General features: G+C 42.1%; 1 protein-coding gene across 1 annotated transcript in view; it reads right to left on the bottom strand.

Annotated features, from left to right (window-relative positions):
• Positions 1 to 5,470: 5,470 nt before the first annotated feature.
• Positions 5,471 to 21,844, bottom strand: part of RUVBL1 (RuvB like AAA ATPase 1) — a 43,605-nt gene continuing 27,231 nt past the window's right edge. The window contains exons 7-11 of the mRNA XM_077451723.1: positions 20,972 to 21,035; positions 17,649 to 17,847; positions 15,004 to 15,106; positions 7,378 to 7,469; positions 5,471 to 5,853 (exon numbers count right to left, since the gene is read on the bottom strand). Coding sequence (XP_077307849.1) covers positions 5,694 to 5,853; positions 7,378 to 7,469; positions 15,004 to 15,106; positions 17,649 to 17,847; positions 20,972 to 21,035 — 618 coding nt within the window. The 3' untranslated portion in view covers positions 5,471 to 5,693. The remainder of the gene's footprint in view (positions 5,854 to 7,377; positions 7,470 to 15,003; positions 15,107 to 17,648; positions 17,848 to 20,971; positions 21,036 to 21,844) is intronic.

Below are 21,844 nucleotides of genomic sequence, written 5' to 3'. Positions count from 1 at the left end.
AACTGCTTAATGCCGTGTACACACAACCGGACTTTCCGGCAGACTAGGTCCGACGGTCTTCCCGACGGACTTTCAGCAGACTTCTGATGGACTTTCCAAACGAACGGACTTGGCCACACACAATCACCCCAAAGTCCGACGAATTTGAACGTGATGGCGTACGAATGGACTAGCATAAGGAAGTTCATAGCCAGTAGCCAATAGCTGCCCTAGCGTCGGTTTTAGTCTGTCGGACTAGCATACAGACGAACAGATTTTTCGACCGGATTCGAGTCCGTTGAAAAGATTTGAAACATCTTCTAAATCTAAAGTCCGTCTGATTTTTTTCAACACCAAAGGTCCGATGAAGCCCACACACGGTCGAATTGTCCGACAAATTCGTTTTGTTGGACCTTTGCTGTCAAAAAAAGTCCGGCCGTGTGTACATGGCATCAGAGTTGCTGTAGGCGTATTGGTAGCCTCTCTGGCCAGTTTCCTCCTGACTCTTTCAACCAGTTTGTAGTAACGTCCTGATCCAGGGAGGGTCTGTGTTGTACCAAATACCTTCCACTTCTTAATAATAGACTTCACAGTGCTTCTAGTCATTGATAAAGCCTTTGAAATATTTGTATCCATCTCCTGACTCGATCCTGTCCACAACTCTATCCTGGAGATCCTGGTGACAGTACCTTGCCACCCACTGTTTGCTTGCTTTAGTTGCACTACCGGGATCTGACATGCTCCAGGAAAGCTCTTTTCATGCTGAGCTAATCAAAATGACCACAGCTGGTCCCAGTTGAAAGTCAAATGGCTTTGTGTACCATTGAGAAGGTGATTAGCTACACCTGATTGAGTTTACAAGTAATTTTTGGTGGGGGGGGGGGGGGGGGGTTATTTTTCCAACTCAGTGATTCCTTCTGCTTTTGATTTTTCTTTTCTGACATGTTGGTGTTATTTCTCACTCAATGAAACAAAAACAGTCTGCCTTGATTTCATGCTGCAAAGCAACAAAGGGGGCAATTATTTTCTATACCCACTGTACATAAAACAATTAAAAGGGTGTGATGCTTTTTTTATTTTTTTTATTTATCGATCCCCCATTGAAACTCAGCCACTGTTATTTCAAAAGTTGTATATAATCTTCAAGGCTTTTATTAAATTAATACCTGGCGAAGATCCTTGTTCAGGCACTTCCTGTCGTAGGGTGACAACGCTTTGCCTGTCTTCCCAACTGCTCTCTCATATTGTCAGATAAAGGTGCATCTCCAAAAAAATGTGATCATCAAAAAGTTAATTTATATCATTAATTCAGTTCAACTTCTATATTATATAGATGCATTACACACAGAGTCATATTTCAAGCATTTCCTTCTTATAATTTAGATTATGGCTATGCGGCGTGGCATGGAAGCGATCAGCCTGTGGCACTGCTGAAGTGTTCTGGAAGCCCAGGTTGCTTTGATAGCGGCCTTCAGCTCTTCTACATTGTTGGGTCTGGTGTCTCATCTTCCTCTTGACAATACCCCATAGATTCTCTGTGGGGTTTAGGTCAGGTGAGTTTGCTGGCCAATCAAGCACAGCGATACCATGATCAAACAAGATATTGGTACTTTTGGCAGTGTGGGCAGGTGCCAAGTCCTGCTGGGAAATGAAATCAGCATCGCCATAAAGCTGGTGGGCAAAGGGAAGAATGAAGGGCTTTAGAACTTCCTGCTAGAGGGCTGTGCTGACTTCGGACTTGGTAAAACACACTGGACCAACAGATGACATGCCCCCCCCAAATAATCACCGACTGTGGAAACTTTACACTGGACCTCATACAACTTGGATTCTCTGTGCCTCACCACTCTTCCTCCAGACTCGGGGACCTTGGTTTCCAAATTAAATGCAGAATGTACTTTCATACAAAGAGGATTTTGGACCACTGAGCAACAGTCCAGTCCTTTTTCTCCTTAGCCCAGGTAAGACACTTCTGACGCTGTCTGTGGTTCAGGAGTTGCTAGACACAAGGAATGCGGCAGTTGTAGCCCATGTACTGGATACTTGTGTGTGAGGTGGCTCTTGAAGCAGACCCCAGCCATAGTCCACTCCTTGTGAATCTCCCCCAGATTCTTGAATGGCCTTTGCTTCACAATCCTCTCAAGGCTGCAGTTATCCCTGTTGCTTGTGCACCATTTTTCTACCATGCTTCTTCATTCCACTCAACTTTCCATTAATGAAGGATCTTGGATACAGCACTCTGTTAACAGCCAGCTTCTTTAGCAATGACCTTTTGTGACTTACCCACCCACCCTAGACAACTATCAAGTCAGCAGTCTTCCCCATGATTGTGTAACCCAGTGTTTCTCAACAGGTCATGTTTTCAGGCTTTCCATTATTTTTCACAGGTGATTTGATCAGTTTCACTTTAGTCTTGATCCACACACCTATGCATTTTTAGTGCTTTTTGCAGATCAGTCCATTTAACATGGTTTCCCTATGGAACACATTCTGTAGTGCAAATCTGCAAAATGCACTAAAAATGCATAGATGTGAATCCAGTCTTAGTAATTACCACAGCCGTTTTATTGGAAATCCTGAAACCACGACCAAGGTGCTGGTGTAACCTACTAAACTAGACTGAGAGATCATTTAAAGCAGGGATATGCAATTAGTGGACCTCCAGCTGTTGCAGAACTACAAGTCCCATGAGGCATAGCAAGACTCTGACAGCCACAAGCATGACACCCAGAGGCAGAGGCATGATGGGACTTGTAGTTTTGCAACACCTGGAGGTCCACTAATTGCATATCCCCGATTTAAAGGCTCAGGAAACCTTTACAGGTGTTTTGCATTAATTAGCTGATTAAAATGTGACAGCATGAGTCTAAAATATTAAACTTTTTCACAATATTCAAATTTTCTGATACTGAATTTTGGGTTTTCACTAGCTGTAAGCCATAATCATTAAAAGAAACAAAACGCTTGAAATAGATCACTCTGTGTGTAATGAATCTATATAAATGATACGAGTTTCACTTTTTGGATTGAATTACTGAAATAAAACCGTTTGATGATATTCAAATTTTTTGAGATGCACCAGTATGCATTTTACATGCAAGAAGTGTTATTTTACCAAGTTTTAGCCTTTTGCAATCGCCTCTAAAGCAGACCTCAGCCTGGGAAGCAGCACAAAAGCCGCCAGTCAGTTGTGCTGCAGTGCTCATATGCTTATAAGATCATTCCTTTGCCACTCTGTTTTCTCCTCCTATCAGTCTTCTGCTTCTCTTTTCATTGTCCAGTCACAGACTAGGAGAGGGACACAACCTACTGTATGTTACTGAATGACCCCAGAGTAAAAAAAAAAAAAAAAAAAAAAATCACATCTTCCACACCAGACATGTTTGTGATGAGTGGCAGACCTGTGTAAAACTCAGGGCTGGATGGACAGAAATACAAGTCCTTTGGCCAGTAAACTGCTCCTTCCTGCATATTTAACCCCTTAGAGCCGGAGCCTGTCAGCCCATTAAGGGCATTAGAATGCTAGGAGGTGAGGTGGAGCTTATGGTCTCATGTGACCGCCGTGATCGACTGTCACATGATTGGAAAGTTTTCAGTTAGACGCCGGTAACTGCACAGAGCACCACACGCTCTCGGCACAGCTCTATTTTAAGCTGATACGAGGCTGCTCTGCGCCACGAGACCATACACATATATGCAGCCTCTCGGTGGGTAAGCTTTAAGGCCAAGAGGCTGCATATATGCAGCCCAAACCTAAAACCATTCGTGTGCGCCCTGTGCACTTCAGCACAATTGCTGCCGTCAGGTATCAGAAAGTGCCCGATGCATACTTGCGATTGGAATTTTTCCAATTATGTGAGAGCCAATTACAGCAGTCACATTACCCTGAATGCCCACATCCCGGCATCTAGAAGCTCTTAAAGGGCCTGGCAGGAAGAGGTTTGCCTGACGTTCAGGGCTCAGATGACAAAATTAGTGCCGTCCCCCGTGCAGAGCGCCAGCATGGACAAAACTGCATATCAAAGCTTGACATGTTAAACACCGATATGCGATTGAGTCCGTACCGACGCGCTGCATGTGCCTCCACTTCTATGGGCTGCCGACACACAGCTGGTGGATGCACACACATCTGCCAGCGGCTCTGCATGGAGGATGACACCAATTTACCTGCTTGAAATGTATGTGTTCAAGGCCTCAGGTTGTTATTATGCATTGCTGTAGTTCACAGTCCACGCAAGAACCTGGGAACCCCTTCATTTAAATGCAATGCAGAAGAGGCATTCTCAAACATACCCTCATTCCTTATCTACAGAGGGTCTGATGTATAAAGGTCCACACAAAAGGAGCTTTCTACGGTCACACGTCCCTGAGGAGGAAACGTGGCCATAATTAAAAAATCAAAAATTCCAGATAGGGTATATTTTTATATAGATTGGTCCAGCTTGGAGCAATGTAACTCAGTATACAACATACCTGACCGATGCCCCTGGAATCTGTAAATCACTGTATACATTGCCTTGAAAAAGTATTCATACCCTTTGAAATTTTCCACATTTTGTCATGATACAAACAAAAACATAAAAAAAATGAATTGTATGTGATAGACCAACTCAAAGTGGAACATAAATTGTGAACCGAAAGGAAAATAAATGGTTTTCATTTTTTTTACAAATAAATATCTGAAAAAGTGTGGAGTACATTTATATAGCGCCCCCCTGAGTCAATACTTTGTAGAACCTCCTTTCACTGCAATTACAGCTGAAAGTATTTTTGGGGATGTCTCTACCTACTCTCTACCTTGAGCCTTTGACGCTTAAAGTGGTTCTAAAGGGCACCTGTAGCTTTGCATAGGCAAAGTACAGATTCATATTACAATAAAAGGAAAGGCTAAACCATAAACCAACTTTAAATGTTGCCTCCCCATTGACCTGCATATATTTTATAGCATAAAGTGTACTTACATGCCTTTTTTAAACGTGGTCTGGCTCCTTGGTATAAATGCTCGCCTGGTGGGTGGGAGCACTCTTTCCCATCAACAATACCCAGAGTATTATGAGATCGTCAAAGGCACTGCTGCCTGTGACTGCTGGTGTCTCAAGATTTGCTGAGGGCACTACTGTGCGCTCACTGTTCTCCTTGTTGGAGAGGAAGCTGCACCTGAGGATGTGCAGAGTAAGGATCCCCCCCCCGATTCATCCATTCTGTGGATCTGTGCACACCCCCCCCCCTTCTGCTTCTTGAATATTCCCTGCCAGTTATCAAACATCAAAGTTCTGACACGAGGAAGGAAAGCCCTGCCTCTGCTGTGATGTCCACCTCTATACAGAAACAAAATGAGACATGGTGAGTAATGGGGGAAAGATCAGCTGCAGGGAACCTCTTGGCAATACTGGAGATTGGTCCTTTGTGCTCAGCTTGTTTTTTTTGGGAGGCTCAGCTTCCCGGTCATCTTTGAGCTAAAATAACCATTTATGATAAATAACCCAACTAATTATTTTTTTATATTAAGTTATGTTTAATAAAAAAAAATGATCTTCATCAAAAAAGACATTAAATATTTTCTAAACAGTTCACATCTGTCAATCCAGGAGCAAAAATAGAAGACTAATACGTTTATGTCACAATGGATGGTTCGGAGACGGTTATCTGTTCCCGGGATATCGCAGCAGATGGTGTATTGGGAATGAGAGGCAGGATGGATTGTCATTCTAGAATTATTTCATATACTTTTCTTGTTGCTCGGCAAGTATTTTGGCAGACGATTTGGCATCGTAGAAGAGTTCGCTGATTTCTTCCACGTGTTCTTTCTCGATGCTGTCTTTGCCATTGATTTTGGCGAGGAGGTTAGCCGGGGTCAGTAGCTGTACAGAGTACCTAAAATGGGAATAAAAAAAATGAATATGTTTTTTTGCCTGGATTGTCTTTATTTGAATGTCAGAGACCTCAAAAAACCTGAATGGAAGTCTTGCTGCTCTGCAGGTTTCAGAAGCAACGGCATCCACATCTTGTACTGACAGCTAAGCTAGAAACATCTGCATGCCAGTTGGATAACAGACTATCGCTGCGATTCAGTAAAGTTTTTGTGACTCGACTGGTGGTGCTGTCTGAAGCACTGTGTCAATTCAAGAAGGCCATGCTAAAATTCAAGTAGTTCATAGTAGTAATAATTTTTATCAATTGCCTGTAATGCTGCAACAGATTCTATAAGGTATACCACCATATTGGATGCAAGCAAAGTGGAGTACATTAGGACATACACACACGTATATATATATATATATATATATATATATATATATATATATATATATATATATATATATATATATATATATATATATATATATATATATATATATACATACACACACACACACACAAGCTCCTGCTGACTGTCAGTGTAGCGGTCTACCTGTGCCTCGTACAGGCAGGCAGTTACTAAATGACAGGAAGCATCAATGAACTACTGAAGCGCTCACCAGTGCCCTGGTAGTTGATCGAGAACTACAAACTTTTCAAATTGTGACAGCAGGTGTTGGGAGAAAATCCCCAGCCGGCTGTCAAAATTAGAAGGGAGATCGGGGAGAGGCAGCAGGAGCAGGAACATGTTCCATGCTAAAAAAAACGGGTAGAACACGTAAATGGTACCAAACGTTAACTTATCCTTTAAGCGCATACAAGTACCACCCCACCCTGCACTCTCTTCTCCTTGTAACCCTACCCAAGTACTGTCTGTCCTCTCTCTTCCTGAAGGAACTCTCCCTCCCAACCCTTCAAAAAAGAGAACCAACCAGTCACTTTTGTCCTGAATTTAAAGCACATTTTTTTTTTTGGGTAGAGTGCAATGAGATTAGATCCCCTGTTAATTTTTCATTGCTGTATTTATTGCTTTATCCCTGGGGAGAATCACCCTCTCTGTCTTGAAAACCAATGGCTATGTCCACAGAGAGTGATAAAAAAATCGAACATTTTGAGTTGTCACCAAAACAGCAAAAGAAGGGAAAAATAAATAAATAAATAAATAATAATAATAATAAAAAAAAAACGACTTTAGGTACACGAGCTAAAACAAAATAATTTTCAGAATCTAAATAGGGTGTAGTTTTAGTTGCTGGAATGCTCCTTTAAGTTAGATAAACATTAGAAAGAAGAGAATGTGGGGGGGGGGGGGGGGGGGGAATGGGGAATCTGCCGGTGGTTTCACAAAGTAAAAGAATGGCACTCAGGCCTGCTGCCATCAGATGAGGAGGATAACACACCTGAGCTGTTCCTATCACTGACAGCCAACATCTGTCTACCTGAGTGGTGGGGTGATGCCGATGTGTCTCAGCTGCCTTGTCCTCCCGTGTCCCCTGTTGTAAGAGAAGAACGACCCTGCAGGGCCAGAACATTACTAACCTCAATGTGGTCTTAGTGCCGATCTCGCCCAGGTGATTTAAGGCTTCTTCGCTGATGTTAATGCTCTCAGTCTGCGCTCGAATCTTTATAATCTGGATGGAGAAACAAGGAAGCAAGATGAGATGGCGGCTTTACGCATCGGGTGGTTCATATACTCTCACCCCCCCCACTCCCTTTCACTTTATTCATAGAATGACGCTGGCAGCAAATACCTCTAATATGCAATGCAATGATGAGACATAATGATAGGTGGGAGGGAATGAGACTGTCTGAGGTTTGACTGAAGGAGACTAAGTAGTAAGAGCTTCTAGATTACTTCAAAAAATGTTCTATGTTCCATCTTCTTAAATGGAATCTAGATTTTTTTTTAAATACTATATTATGTACTAAAAAGGTAGTTATTACCTTCAAAAGGATATTTCTGTCTTTAGCTTTATCTGGCAAAGTAAGTGACCTGATTTTTCTCTGCTGCAGCTCCGAAACCCTTACAGGTCTAGCCCCTCCCACAGCCTGTGACTGGACAGTAAAAGGAGAAGCTGCAGACTGATTAGCTCATATTCCTTGACACAAGAGCATTGATTGGCTCCTTGTGCTTTTTTTTTTGCAATGCAGTGATTTAGAAGGGGGGTGGGTCCTGAGGTAACAAGTACTGCTGCAATGTGTCAAAGGAGGCAAGTTCTATAGGTCAAGACTGAAGTCTTTCTTGCAGACCGCCCACCATAGACATACTGCGGCAGGCGGCCACTCTGCACCAGATCACGTACCCAGCACATGATCTGACACTTCCGGGTTCTGGGGAGGGTGCATGCACCGCCCGCGGGTTCTTGCGAACTCTGCCGATTACACAGGACACAGCCAGAATGACAAAATGTACACAAGGCAGATTGTCATTCTTTCAGAAGGGAAGGCATTGATCATGTGTGTCTGCTAAGCAGGAACATAGTTCTCTGCCTTCCCTAGTCAAAGCTCCTCCCCCCTACAGTGAGGAAGCACAACCTAAGCACACAGTTAACCCTTTCCCAGTCAGTGTCTGTGCATTTTTTTGTAGCACTGATCACTGTATTAACGTCACCGTTTCCCAAAAAGTGTCAAGTGTCCGATTTGTTGGTAATATCGCAGTCCCGCTATAAGTAATTTATCGCCGCCATTACTAGAAGAAAAAAAATAAAATTATAATAGAGATGAGAGATGAGAGAGAGAGTAAATGGCTCACCTCTGTCTCAGAAAACCCTCAGAACGGATAGAGCCGATAGAGAGGGGCACAGAGCAGGATCGAGTGAGGCAAGTATAAAAGGGGGGTGCGAGGGGGCATACGGCTATCGGAACATTTTGTTTTACTTTAATGCATTAAGGTAAAACATGTTTAGGCTTCAGAACCCCTTTTGCTTTAAAAAAATAAAAATTATATTGAAAGTGATTTTAGACTTAAAATGCTAAAAAGTGTGTTTTTTTATCTTCTGCTGGACTTGTCCCTGCTCACCTGGGTGAGACTCTTCACCTTAAGCCTCCTGGGATACTGATGTCAAATATCGCCCACTAGACATTGCTTTTTACTTTCTGTGGTGCCAGATCTTGAACATCCATGTCCGTTTACATGATGTTCTATCAATGGTGGAAAGTAATGCCTCCAGGGATGGTGAAGTTCCTGTATAAGGTGTCAGTGCTACCTGTGTAGATATAAATGCTGGGGTATCTTCATGACAGTCGATGGATATGACGCGGCTTGAATGTGACCAACTACGATTTGTTATGTGCTTTAGGTTTGCTCTCTCTTACAAAGAGAAGTATTTTTTTTTTTTTGATTCATACTTACCTAGGTGGATGCATCAATGGTCCCCCGGCGCCTCTAAAACTGAGAGCCGAGCAATCAAACACTGAAGATGGCTCGGTTCTCAGCTCCCAGACATCAGCAGCTCTCTGCTCTGCCCCCTCCTCGCTCACTGGAGTGCTGGGCTGTGGAAGAGACGGGAGCACCGGGCTGTGGAGGGGACAGGATCGGCTGGCTCAGGCTTTCAGGGGCTCGCTGAGAGGCTGAGCCGAGGGGCTGGTCAAGGGATCTGGGCGGACCCAGACTCTATGGTTGTGATGATGCCCGAATCTGGACCAACTCTGTGACGTCAGCAGAGTGGGGACTTCAGCCCGTTCCCTGCTGAAAACAGGTCACAGGAGTGCAAAATGAACTGCCCTCCTGGGATCCATAGAAGTACAGCCAAATGTGCTCTGGCTGTACTTCTCCTTTAATACAATACATTACTATTTGCCGGCTTAGGCTACATGAAAATAAGTACCTCTATTGACCACATTTATGGATATTAACTACCAAAGGGGCAAATTTATTAACTGTATATACTGTAAAATGCATTCCTAAAAACATGGCACAGCAAGTGTGAAAAAAAATTTAAATAAAAAAAATTTAAAAGTCACATTAAAACCAGGTCTTTGGTACTCCAAAATTTGTACGCCTCTCCAAAAAATAAAAAAAGACACTGCAAAACACCTTTAACATCTGCATAAACTGCATGACAAGGTGCTATGCATGGAGCGCGGGGAAGCTGGCACCATGCGCTGCCTCTCTTCACTAAATGATAAGGGGCAGCTTGGATAATAGTGTTGTGTGTTGTACTGCTGAGATAGCAGGTCTCATATAATACAGGTATTTTTCACTTTGGCAGCTCTGTAAACAAGATAGCGCGAGGCGCCTGCATAGATGAAACCTGGGAATGCACAGCCAGCAGACCAGCGGCAGCTCTCCTGAAACTTTACTGACAGCCATTCAAGGATGAGATAATGAATGCAATGGTCTTTATTCATTTCCAGCATTTGTGAAGGAATTTATTAGCTAGAACTGAAGGTTTCTTTTATATTTAAAGATATGGCGACATCTTACAATGCAAGAGGTGTGAAATAATGGATGCAATGCAGCTGCATTTATACATCCAGGAAAATTAGGCTAGAGAATATATATATATATATATATATATATATATATATATATATATATATATATATATTTTTTTTTTTCTTTTGCAGTGCTTTAAAGCAGTATTAAACCCAAAAGCAAACATTTTTTATTATATTGCAGCTCACCAACTCCTAGATGTGATGGCTGTATTAGTTTCCTTTTTTAGGCTCTTCTATTTTCAAAAGCTCAAACTCTCCAGCAGAATGCATCAGTTTACAGGAATGAGACAAACCACTAAACACTGACAGGTGATTCAAATAATCAGCTTTTATTTATGCAAAACCTTTATCCCCAACAGGAAAATAAATAAATAAAAACTGTTGCTCGGGGAGCTGAGAGAACCGAGCCATTGGCAATGTTTGATCGCTCGGTTCTCAGTGCAGAGGCGCTGGGGGACAGATGCAGCATCCACCTAGTTAAGTATGAAGGGGGGGGGAACAAAAAAAAAAAAAATACTTCTTTTAACACTCCCTTCCCCCCAGACTGACAATGCTGCTGTCTTCTGTGCATCCTGTGCTCCTTCACCCAGAGTGGTCCCTCACTAATATAGGTGTGTTACTGGCCAGATCACCAGGTTAAAACAAAGGAGGCAAAGCCTAAAAAAAACAAAAACTAATGCAGCCACACTATAAAATGAATAGAAAGGCAGCCTAATCATGTCGCCAATTTATTTGATTAATGACCCCTGAAAGAAAAGAAAACTGATGCAGCCACCACATCCAATGATCGGTAAGCAGCAATATAAAACATTTTAGGTTTTGGGTTTAATACCGCTGCTTTAAAGAGGAAGTAAACCCTGATGAGTTTACTTCCTCTTTTTTTCCCTGCAAAGGTAAAGCATAATGGACTACTATGCATCGCATAGTAGCCCATTATGTGTCACTTACCTGACACAGGAGCCAGCGAAGTCGCGCTGTCCCCTGTAGTCCGCCGCATCCATCTTGCTTGTGGCGTCTCGCAGCTCCGCCGCTGTCATTCGGCGAAGCCGCGATGACGTCACTCCCGCGCATGCGCACGGGAGTCGACAAATGCGGCAGCTCCATTTTTGGAACTGCCGCGTTCAGTGCGCCTGCGCGCCGCTGTCTACAGCGCATGCGCTGTAGACAGCGGTGCCCGTTTTGGGGCAAATATCTCCTAAACCATATAGGTTTAGGAGATATTGCTTGGACCTACAGGTAAGCCTTAATCTAGGCTTACCTGTAGGTCAAAGTGGTTTGTAAGGGTTTACAACCACTTTAAGCCCTGTTCTAGATTATAAAGGTCATGCTAATTTGAATTTATTTCAAATTTTTTGTTAAATGTCTGCAAACACATGAGGTTAGATAGAAGCATCCTTGACATCTCTTTAGATGTGCACAGCAGACATGCCAGATTACCACTGATGAAGAGGGAGTACGTCTAAAGGGAAGTCAAAGAAATTCCTCCTCAATACCAGGAAACATGTTCTACCCTCAACACACTCCCTTTGCAACACAGTTTAAAAGGATAAGTTTAATCTTTTTTTTTTCTCTTCTAAATACCCTTTTTTTTTTCTTTTCTTTTTTTAACTAAAGCCTTTAGCAATGCACACCCGGATCAGCAGATCTGGGGTGCCATGCAGGACTCCTGCAGCCTTGTCTCTGTATCGGTCTGCTTGTATGGTCAGGGAGAGAGAATGAACCACCAAAGCATTCAACACCACCATAGTAGTTCATTGAAACTACAAGCCGACATCTGCAAAGGTAGTTGAATAAATGATGTGGCCGGGCGGAGCCCCACACAGCCACGTTATTTTCAAACAGTGACATGTTCCACCCTAAATCCAAAAGGTGAACTTATCCTTTAACCATGTACAATCCCACATATGGTGAACAGAAAAATGTGAATATTGATTATTCAAGGATTATAAAAAAGAATATTAATAGGAAAAAAAATATATTAATCCGTGCCCATATGAAAAATAAAATTTATCAAGTCCATATAAACAATGTGTATATAGAACACCCGTGAGAAGATATAAAATTTAAATGATTTTTAGGGGCCCCTTGATGACGTAATCTCTTACGAAACGCGTAGGGCGGAGCGACGCGTTGATGTCATCTGGTGTTTGCAGACGAACACTCAGGAGGAACGGGTTTGTCCGAGTGTGTATCAGCCGAGGACTTGAGGCTCCTTTTGATTTTAAGCTTTTAAGTGTTACTCTTTTTAATGCAATAAATACGTGGGTTTTACACTATCGGAGCTCTTTTGTTTTTTATGTTGCAATGTCAACGTCCGTTCGGACCAACAATTGTTTGACTGGAGAGCACCGAGGGGTTGTCCACTGTCCAGACGTTATATATTATAAGGAAACTGTGTGCGGATATCTGGGAGATCCATTGTTGTTACAGGCTTTCTATGACATTCTGTAACGGGAGGTCATGGGCATTTAGTAAGCAGCCAATCCTTAAGTTTTGGTGGTGGATCGATCACAGTATTTACATATGAAGAAAAACATATGAACAATAATACTGTGTATACACCATAAATAACCTAAATCTAGTAACAAAATACACACAATATAAACAAATAAGTGAATGGAAAAAATTACTAAAAAACCCCAGACGCCGCCACATATGGCGAAACGTACATAGGGTGGTCTTGACGTGCTTGACTCAAATCACGTGACATTTGGGCATTCGCTTTGCCGGCTGGCTTTTTTAACGCTGATTTCACCTTTATGTTTGTGAGTATGTTTTTTATAATTGAATAAAAGATTTTGTTTACGGATTTACGCTATGGGAGTTTCTACTTGCCTTTTATGAATGGTTCAACCGTGTGAAAAACGAGTTGGTGCTCCGGTGCGATGACCCCTTGAGATTTCTGATAAATGCCCATTTGATTTGAGATTTGGTAAGCGTGCATTTCTACTACTTTCAGCACGGTGTTGGTGAAGGAAATCTTTTTTATTACACCTGCACAGGATTTCTTAGGAAGAAACATTTCCTTTTATTGGACTGTTATGCTCATGATTACATCTCTATGAGGAACTGTTTATACACATTCTTTGAGCACTTTGTTTATAGTATCTGTGATTGTTTATACAAATTTTGTGCACTTTATTATAGCATGAATTTAAAAAATATTTTTTTTTAGTATATTTTTTCCATTCACTTATTTGTTTATATTGTGTATTTTGTTACTAGATTTAGGTTATTTATGGTGTATACACAGTATTATTGTTCATATGTTTTTCTTATAATTTTTGGGTGTTAATTTTTTGTATTAAGATTTATTATATGTAAGAGCGCGGTTAAAATTTTTGATTTATATGATTTATAGGTGTGTATCACATCGTATTAACCGCAGCATTTAGATATTTTGATTTGTTTTAAAAAAATTTTAGCGCAGTATTTCTTTCCAATTTATTTACATATGAAGATTTGTTTTATGGATGGACCTCATTTAAATTTTACGTCTTCTCACGGGTGTTCTATATACACATTGTTTATATGGACTTGATAAATTGGGTATTTGTCTGTACCATTTTCATATGGGCACGGATCAATATATTTTTTCCTATTAATATTCCTTTTTAGAATCCTTGAATAATCAATATTCACATTTTTCTGTTCGCCACATGTGGGATTGTACATGGCTGATTGATGTATTCAATTGTGTTGTGATTTACAGTTGCAAATTACATAATTGTTTGGGAAAGTTTTTTCCTCACATAAAATTATTTACGCTTTGCACACTTAATTTGGATTTAGCGCAGCTCTGTAGTTGTTTTGTTTGTTTTTTTACTGTAAGATATGCTCATGCAGTAGAGTTGCAGCTTCACATATATTTTAGATTTAATTTTCGAACTTTGGTGTGATTTTTTCCTTAGCGCAGTTTCTTTTCCTTCTTAAACTTATCCTTTAACTAGTTGCCGACCAGCCGCCGACATGTTGGCTCACCTACACGAATTGCCATGGCTGTATGGGCGACCGCTTTAAGGGCTATAGCTTTATAGGGCCACACCGATGCACATAGTGGCTGATGTCCACCGGTGACCCATGATTACGCCTCTCAGAGCCAGAACGGGGATCTGTCAATGTAAACAGACAGATCTCCGTTCTGTCAGGGAAGTAGAGAGATATCTGCTGTTCCTAATAATAAGGAACAACGATCTCTCTCTTCTCCCAGTCAGTCCCCCCCAGTTACAAACAACTCCCTAGGTAACATTTAACCCCTTGATCGCCTAGTGTTAACCCCTTCCCTGCCGGTGACATAATCAGTGGCTATTTTTTAGCTCTGATCACTGTATAAAAATGTCAATGGTCCCAAAAAAATTTCAAAAGTGCCGGATCTGTCTGCCACAGTCCCGCTAAAAATCGCTGATCACTGCCATTACTAGTAAAAAAAAAAAAAAAAAAAAATGCCATAAAAATATCCTCTATTTTGTAAACACTATAACTTTTGCACAAACCAATCAACATACGCTTATTGCGATGTTCTTTTACCAAAAATATGTAGATTACAGATTGGCCTAACCTGATTCAGACATTTTCTTAGATATTAAATTTATTTTCTAGTACAGATTCAAATCCAGTTTTCTAAAGAAAGCCTTTTGATTTGGCTTATCGTGGCTCCCTGCACTTGGTGATGGCTACAACAATCAAAACAAAGATTTATCACACAAACCATCAAGCTGTCCTTACCTGCTTCATTTCCTGTGGTGTGTACAGCATGGTCCGGATAATCATTACCCTGTCCAGGAGATCCAGGGGTATCCCGTGTGGGGAAAGGATGTCTTCTGTCCCCCTGAAAAACCATAACAGTGTACAGGATCAGAACACTGCACACAGTAAGATTAGTTCACTAAAACACTTTTCCTGTATGGAAGAGTTTGGCAATCACAGTACCCAATCAGCATATAATGCTGTTATGTAATAGGTTTGATTGCGAGCAGATAGCGGTTGAACAAACAGGCGAGTAGGTAAGGAGAAGCAGCTTCCGGGGCTACTATTAGTGAAACCAGTGGCTTTGACCTGCATGGACAAAGCACAAGTTCACTTTGACTGGCACCAGACCAATCATTTAAACAAGAACCTATAATGTTTTGCAGCTTTTGTGCAATCTGGTACACATGTTGTGTTTCAGCACAGATTTATGCAAAAAAAAAAAAAAAAAAAAAAAAAAAAAAAAAAAAAAAGGAAAGATGGATTATACTATAATTTTTTGTTTATTTGATAGTATTAAAAAAAAATTAAAACAGACATACCGTATATACTCGAGTATAAGCCGAGATTTTCAGCCTCTTTTTTGAGGCTGAAAGTGCCCCCCTCGGCTTATACTCGAGTCATCGCCATCTGTCTGCCCGAACAGCGTGTCGAGCAGACAGACAGCGGCCATTCTAACTTTCAAAAGCCGCGCCTCCCTGTCTGTGATAGGCGGAACACAATTTCCCAGCAGTCTGTGTTCCGCCAATCACGGACATCCGCTCATCCTCATACTACGGACGAGGATGAGAGGATGTCCGTGATAGGCGGAACACAGACTGCTGGGAAATTGTGTTCCGCCTATCACAGACAGGGAGGCGCGGCATTTGAACAGGGGAATGGGCGCCGACGAAGAGCGGTGATCCTGGGACGGGACCGGACGGAGGCTCGGCTCGGGACGGGACCGGACGGAGTCTCGGGACCGGACGGAGGCTCGGGACGGGACGGGACCGGACGGAGGCTCGGGACGGGACGGGACCGGACGGAGGCTCGGGACGGGACCGGACCGGACGGAGGCTCGGGACGGGACCGGACGGAGGCTCGGGACACAGGTAGGCTGGACACACAAGGCCACACACACACACACACACACACGGATGGATGGATGGACACACACAGGGATGGATGGATGGATGGACACACACACACACACAGGGATGGATGGATGGATGGACACACACACAGGGATGGATGGATGGATGGATGGACACACACAGGGATGGATGGATGGATGGACACACACACAGGGATGGATGGATGGATGGACACACACACAGGGATGGATGGATGGACACACACACAGGGATGGATGGACACACACACACACAGGGATGGATGGATGGATGGACACACACACACAGGGATGGACAGGCATATCTCACCCTCTGCTTATACACGAGTCAATAGGTTTCCCAGTTTTTTGGGGGTAAATTGGGGGCCTCGGCTTATACTCGGGTCGGCCTATACTCGAGTATATACGGTACATTTGCAGCATAAAAAAAAATAATAATAATTTGGTCAGTAGATTGCAGACTGGGAAGGAAGAAATTTGGTCCACTTATAGGCTGGGTTCACACTGGAGCGATGCGGGAACGCCGCGAATCTGCGGCGGGTTCCCGCATTGCATGCCTCCCGGCGGCAGTTCACACTGCCCTATGCAAACTGCTGGGAGTGTCAGTGAAATGTTAATGACACCCCCAGATCAGTTCGCATATCGCAGTGCGATCCGCAAACTCGGACAGGAATCGGATCGCATGGTGTGAACACCCATGCGATCCGATTCTGCTGCGGACCAAAAAAAAGGGTCCCGTGCCAGTTTTCGGCGGGTGCGATGCGAATTCAGCCATACTATCTGTATGGCTGAACTCGCATCGCACAGAGATCGGATGTGATTTGCACTGCAGTGCGGTGCGAATCACATCCGGTTCTCGTAGCCGCTCCAGTGTGAACCCAGCCATATACCAAAGATGGGTGTAACACAACATGGTCTAAAAGGTGACGTTAGCCTTTAAAGCCGCCTTCTGATCCAGGCCACCTCAGTTACAAAAGACTCCCTGATCTTGTAAGGGTAAGAAAACTGCAAAATTTACTATATTATATATAAAAAATTGTGAAACACAATTTAGTCATAAATTTAGAAAACAAGTGTTTCTCTCTGGCATCTATTGGCTGCACCCCAATAAAAAATATGAACTCTATGTGATATATTATATATAAAACACAACACACAGTAAACAATTTACCGTTTAACCTTTCAAGATCAGGGATTTTTTTGAGTCTTTGTAATTGAGGTGGCCTGTATCATAAGGCTTTAAAGGCTAACCTCACCTTTTAGACCATGTTGTGTTACACCCATCTTTGGGATGTAACCTGATTGCAAGTGGACCAAAATCTGTATCCCAGTCTGCAATCTACTGATCAAATTTTTACTTTATGCTGCAAATGTATGTCTGTTATTTTTTAAATACTAATTTAAAAAAAAAAAAAAAAAAAAGTGCGTGTATACACTTTTTTTTTTTTTTAAAGATAAGCTCATATATTTAACCTGCCCATTCCTCCTGATCAATACCCAAGGCACCCAGTACCTGATAAGGCAGTTTCCTCTGTTAGTGGCAAAAATGACAATGGGGGCAAGTGATGACTCCAGGGCACGGTGGAGGTAGGTGAAGCATTCAATGTCCAACATGTGCACCTCATCAATGAACAGGACGCCAGGAACCAGTTCTGCAATGCCCTGATCGATGTATTTATTTACCACCTTGTTGATTTCCCCTCTTAGTTTGTCTGGGGAAAAAGAGAGAAAGCATTTCATAGTCTTATACAACACTGACATAGCATACACCAGTCTCTCACACCACCCCCTTTAACTTGGACGAGCCCTTGAAATAATTTTAAGTTCATAGAGAACCCCCCAAAGTGAAAATTGTAGCTACAGTTTCTGGTATATTGGTATGATGAGTAAATTGTAGTTATAGGAAGATAATAAACAAACAATGTGCTATCCCTAGAGAATTTCAAACCAAGAGCAGATCATTTTATGACACCCACTTGTTCTTTATGAAAAATTATTTTCAATAAAATAATCATTAAACTCATGAAGGGAAGCCAGAAAAGATATAGTGGCCAGTGGACAAGTGTCCCTTATGTTGGATGGATGGTAAACTGCCTCTTTACAATGATGATCAGGGTAGCTGGGATACTAATATCCATGATTGGTCACAGCACAAAGAACTTCTAGCAACCTCTGGAGGAACCCCAGGGTTACCCCCAACCCTGGTTGAGAAAGATTTGCACATGATTTGAATATTTGGTACTTGTGTACAGCTGCCTGACTGGCTTCTGTTGAATGGGCATGTTGAAAAACCAACATCCGAACAGCGCTGGCCGCCAATGACTGTCAGAGCTCATCAGTGTACTCTGACAGGCGGGGCAGTCCCCCTTTCAGAACACAACAGCACAGGGGAGTTTGTCGCACTAACTTCGCTTGCTTTAGTATGGCGATCTGTCAGTTTTTATTTTTTTTTGTTTTGTTCAGCCCACTGCATTGAACGAAAAAAAAAAAAAAAAAAATCTAAATGTGTGTAACCAAGCTTCACTCAGGCTAGATGTAGTCCAAAATTGACTGAGAAAAAAAAACAGTAAACAAGCCAGGCATTGTGTAGATATCGGGTATGATGAGTTCCCTAGGCCCTCCTCACTAATGCAAAGGGAAAGTATAAATTTGAAGTTTCAACCCAAGTCACAAACCCTAAATGCTCCATTAACCAGAATGCCTGAGGAGTCTACTTGTGAGAGTATAGCACAGTCATTACAGTCCTGTGGAAGAGTGCACAGACACTTTGCTGCAGCAGGGGGTTGAAGAACTTTGCATGCTGGAGACATTCTAGTGTGCCAATTAACAGCATCCCCTGACTGAAGCAGTGTGCAGGAGAAGTGTCAGACTGCTGGAGACCTAGGCAATGGATTTTGTGAGAGACAGGGTGGATAACATTTTTTTTTTTTAAATTTAACCACTTGCCAACCAGCCGCCGGTACGGCAGTTCATGCACTAGCTTCTGTGGGAGCACCAACTGGCCAGCGGGGGAGCAGCAGAGGAAGAATGAGTCCTTACGTTTAAAGAGCACCTGTCATTTCAGATCCATCATGACAGCGCCCGTTAGCGGGCATCCACTCACTTGCTGCCGCCACGTCCCTCACCTTGTGTCACTGCCACATCACCAGCCGTCCCATTAAAGTGAATAGGACTGTCGGTGAGTCAACAGTGGGTCAGAGGAGGAGCCGCTGTGGGACAGGGATGACATTTGCTCGCTAAAAATTATGATTTGAATTGAGTGGATTTAAATCAAGTCTTTTTACTAGGGATTTAAATCAACACAAATTAAATCAAATCCACCCTGGTGAGAAAGCAGGGGTCTGACTCTCCAGCATGCTTCCAGCACAGGGTATTTTAAATTGTTACGTCACTTAGTATGTGCTGCAACACTGACTGCATTATAGTAAGTACTGAGGCTTCAAATGGGGTTACCCTTAAAATGGAACTTCACTCTCTCAATCAACATGGGCTATTTTTAATCCTTATGCTGCAAACATCAGTAAATAGATAGGAAAGTTCTGCTTACATTTCTTCAGTTACTTCATGGTTTTCATGCCTAGGCAAATGATGCTAAACATCCCAAGAGTTTTCAGTAGGGGAGGTGAGGGGGGGATGAGTTTTCTCAGCTAAGTACACCCTCCTGCCTTCATCCCTGAGCTAAGGGCAGATGGATTTCCGAAATAAATGCTACATGAAATCATCTGCCTTTACTCAAGATGGCCACAGGCAGGAGTGCTAGGAGAGCATGGAGACATGGATGGATGGATGGATGGATGGATGGATGAGGGAGTTTGCTTTGAATATTGCAAATTAACTGAATAGCATTTTTAATTTATGGTGCTCAGATGCAGTGTAGTTCTGCTTTAAGTCTAATGGTTTTCATTACCATTAGGCTTTCTGGACCAGACATTTTTCATAGGTCATGCAAAATACTTTTTTTTCCCCAAAGGGTATAATATCTGACATAGAAGCTTTAGCAAAATATCACGCCATCAAGGCTGGGGATTGTTCACTACAAACGACTATAAAATGTTCCACCTGCCATTGTGGTAGATGGGACTTGTAGAGAGGATGCCAACGATTCAATACAAGAAAAATATGGATTTGTCACAACCAACCACATTGACAGGCCTCCATCCCTGGTATACATGCGCATGCAAAGAACTATGGTCATGGCACTTGATGCGAGGCATGTCACTAAACAAAGTAATGATACAGGAAATTCATAAAATAAAAATGGATACATTATACAAATAAGATTAAAAATGTTCTCAAAGTACATGATACAATTGAAACAAAATTCCATTGAAGACTATTTTAAATAGTTTGATTTTGTAAGATTTACATCCATTATGTACTTGCTCATATATGCCATCATGAATCTATATATGATAATCATTTTTTTCCAATTATATGTATGTCAGTTTTCAATGGAATTGTTTCAATAATTGTATCATGTACTTTGAGAACATTTTTAATCTTATTTGTATAATAAATGTATATTTTTATTTTAAGTATTTCCTGTATCATTACTCTGTTTGGTGACATGCCTCACAAAGTCCCATGACCATAGTTCTTTGCATACACATGCTAGCGATTCCTCCTCCCTTGTCAATCTGTAATTTAGCTGCACTTCCTCCAGCCTGATCTGTACCTTTATACAGACCCAAGGCTTGAGGTAAACATTGCCAGAGCCTCTGAATTGCACACCATTGACGTACTGACCTGATGTGCAAATGCACATATAGATTTATTTAAATTTTTTTGACGATGAGCTTTAGTTTCGTAGCATATAAGAGAAATTCCTTGGATTACCTGTAATCTCAGTTTTCTTTGGTTTCATCAGCTGACCCATCATGGAAAGGATGTCTTGACCTCCCTGCAATGAGAAACACCAATGTGAACAGGACCGCATCATTCTGCTTTACACTTTGTCTTTTGTCAGATGCAGTTGTCTCGACATGTACTAATACAGGGCCGTTTAAGAGGTGGCATCAATGGGCTTTTGTACTGCTTTTATTCCCAAATGAGTGTATAGAAAATCAAAAGCAGGTCAAATACACCTGCAAAGAATTCTTGTTAATGTTTAGGCCTCATTCATACTGGATGTTAAAGTAACATTATAAAAACTTCAGTAGCTTTGCAGTGAGTTTTTCAACAGAGTTTTTTTTTGTGTTTTTTTTTTTTTAGCGTTTATTAGCAGTTTTTAGACCCCTTTCACACTGGGGCGTTTCTCGGGCGTTATTCATGCGCTTTAGCGTTAAAAAAAAAACGCCTGAAAGAAGCTGCATCTGCAATCCCAATGTAAAAGCCCGAGTGCTTTCACACCAAGATCCCTTTCACACTGGGGCGTTTTTAAGGCGCTTTAGCGTTAAAATAAGCGCCTGAAAGAAGCTGCAACTGCAATCCCAATGTGAAAGCCCGAGTGCTTTCACACCAAGATCCCTTTCACACTGGGGCGTTTTTAAGGCGCTTTAGCGTTAAAATAAGCGCCTGAAAGAAGCTGCAACTGCAATCCCAATGTGAAAGCCCGAGTGCTTTCACACTGAGGCGCTGCGCTGGCAGAGCGTCAAAAAAAGTCCTGCAAGCAGCTCCTTTGCAGCGCTTTTGGAGCGGTGAATACAACGCTCCTAAAACGCCCCTACCAATTGAAATCAATGGGATGCGCTTGTAGAACGCCCGAAAAAC

This window comes from Lithobates pipiens, unplaced genomic scaffold (genome assembly GCF_037356315.1).
Source record: "Lithobates pipiens isolate NorthernLeopardFrog02 unplaced genomic scaffold, aLitPip1_a1.2 Scaffold_23, whole genome shotgun sequence".
In the NCBI taxonomy this organism is placed as follows: domain Eukaryota; kingdom Metazoa; phylum Chordata; class Amphibia; order Anura; family Ranidae; genus Lithobates; species Lithobates pipiens.
The sequence above is the reverse complement of the archived record's forward strand: the minus strand, read 5'-3'. Positions and strand labels throughout refer to the sequence as shown.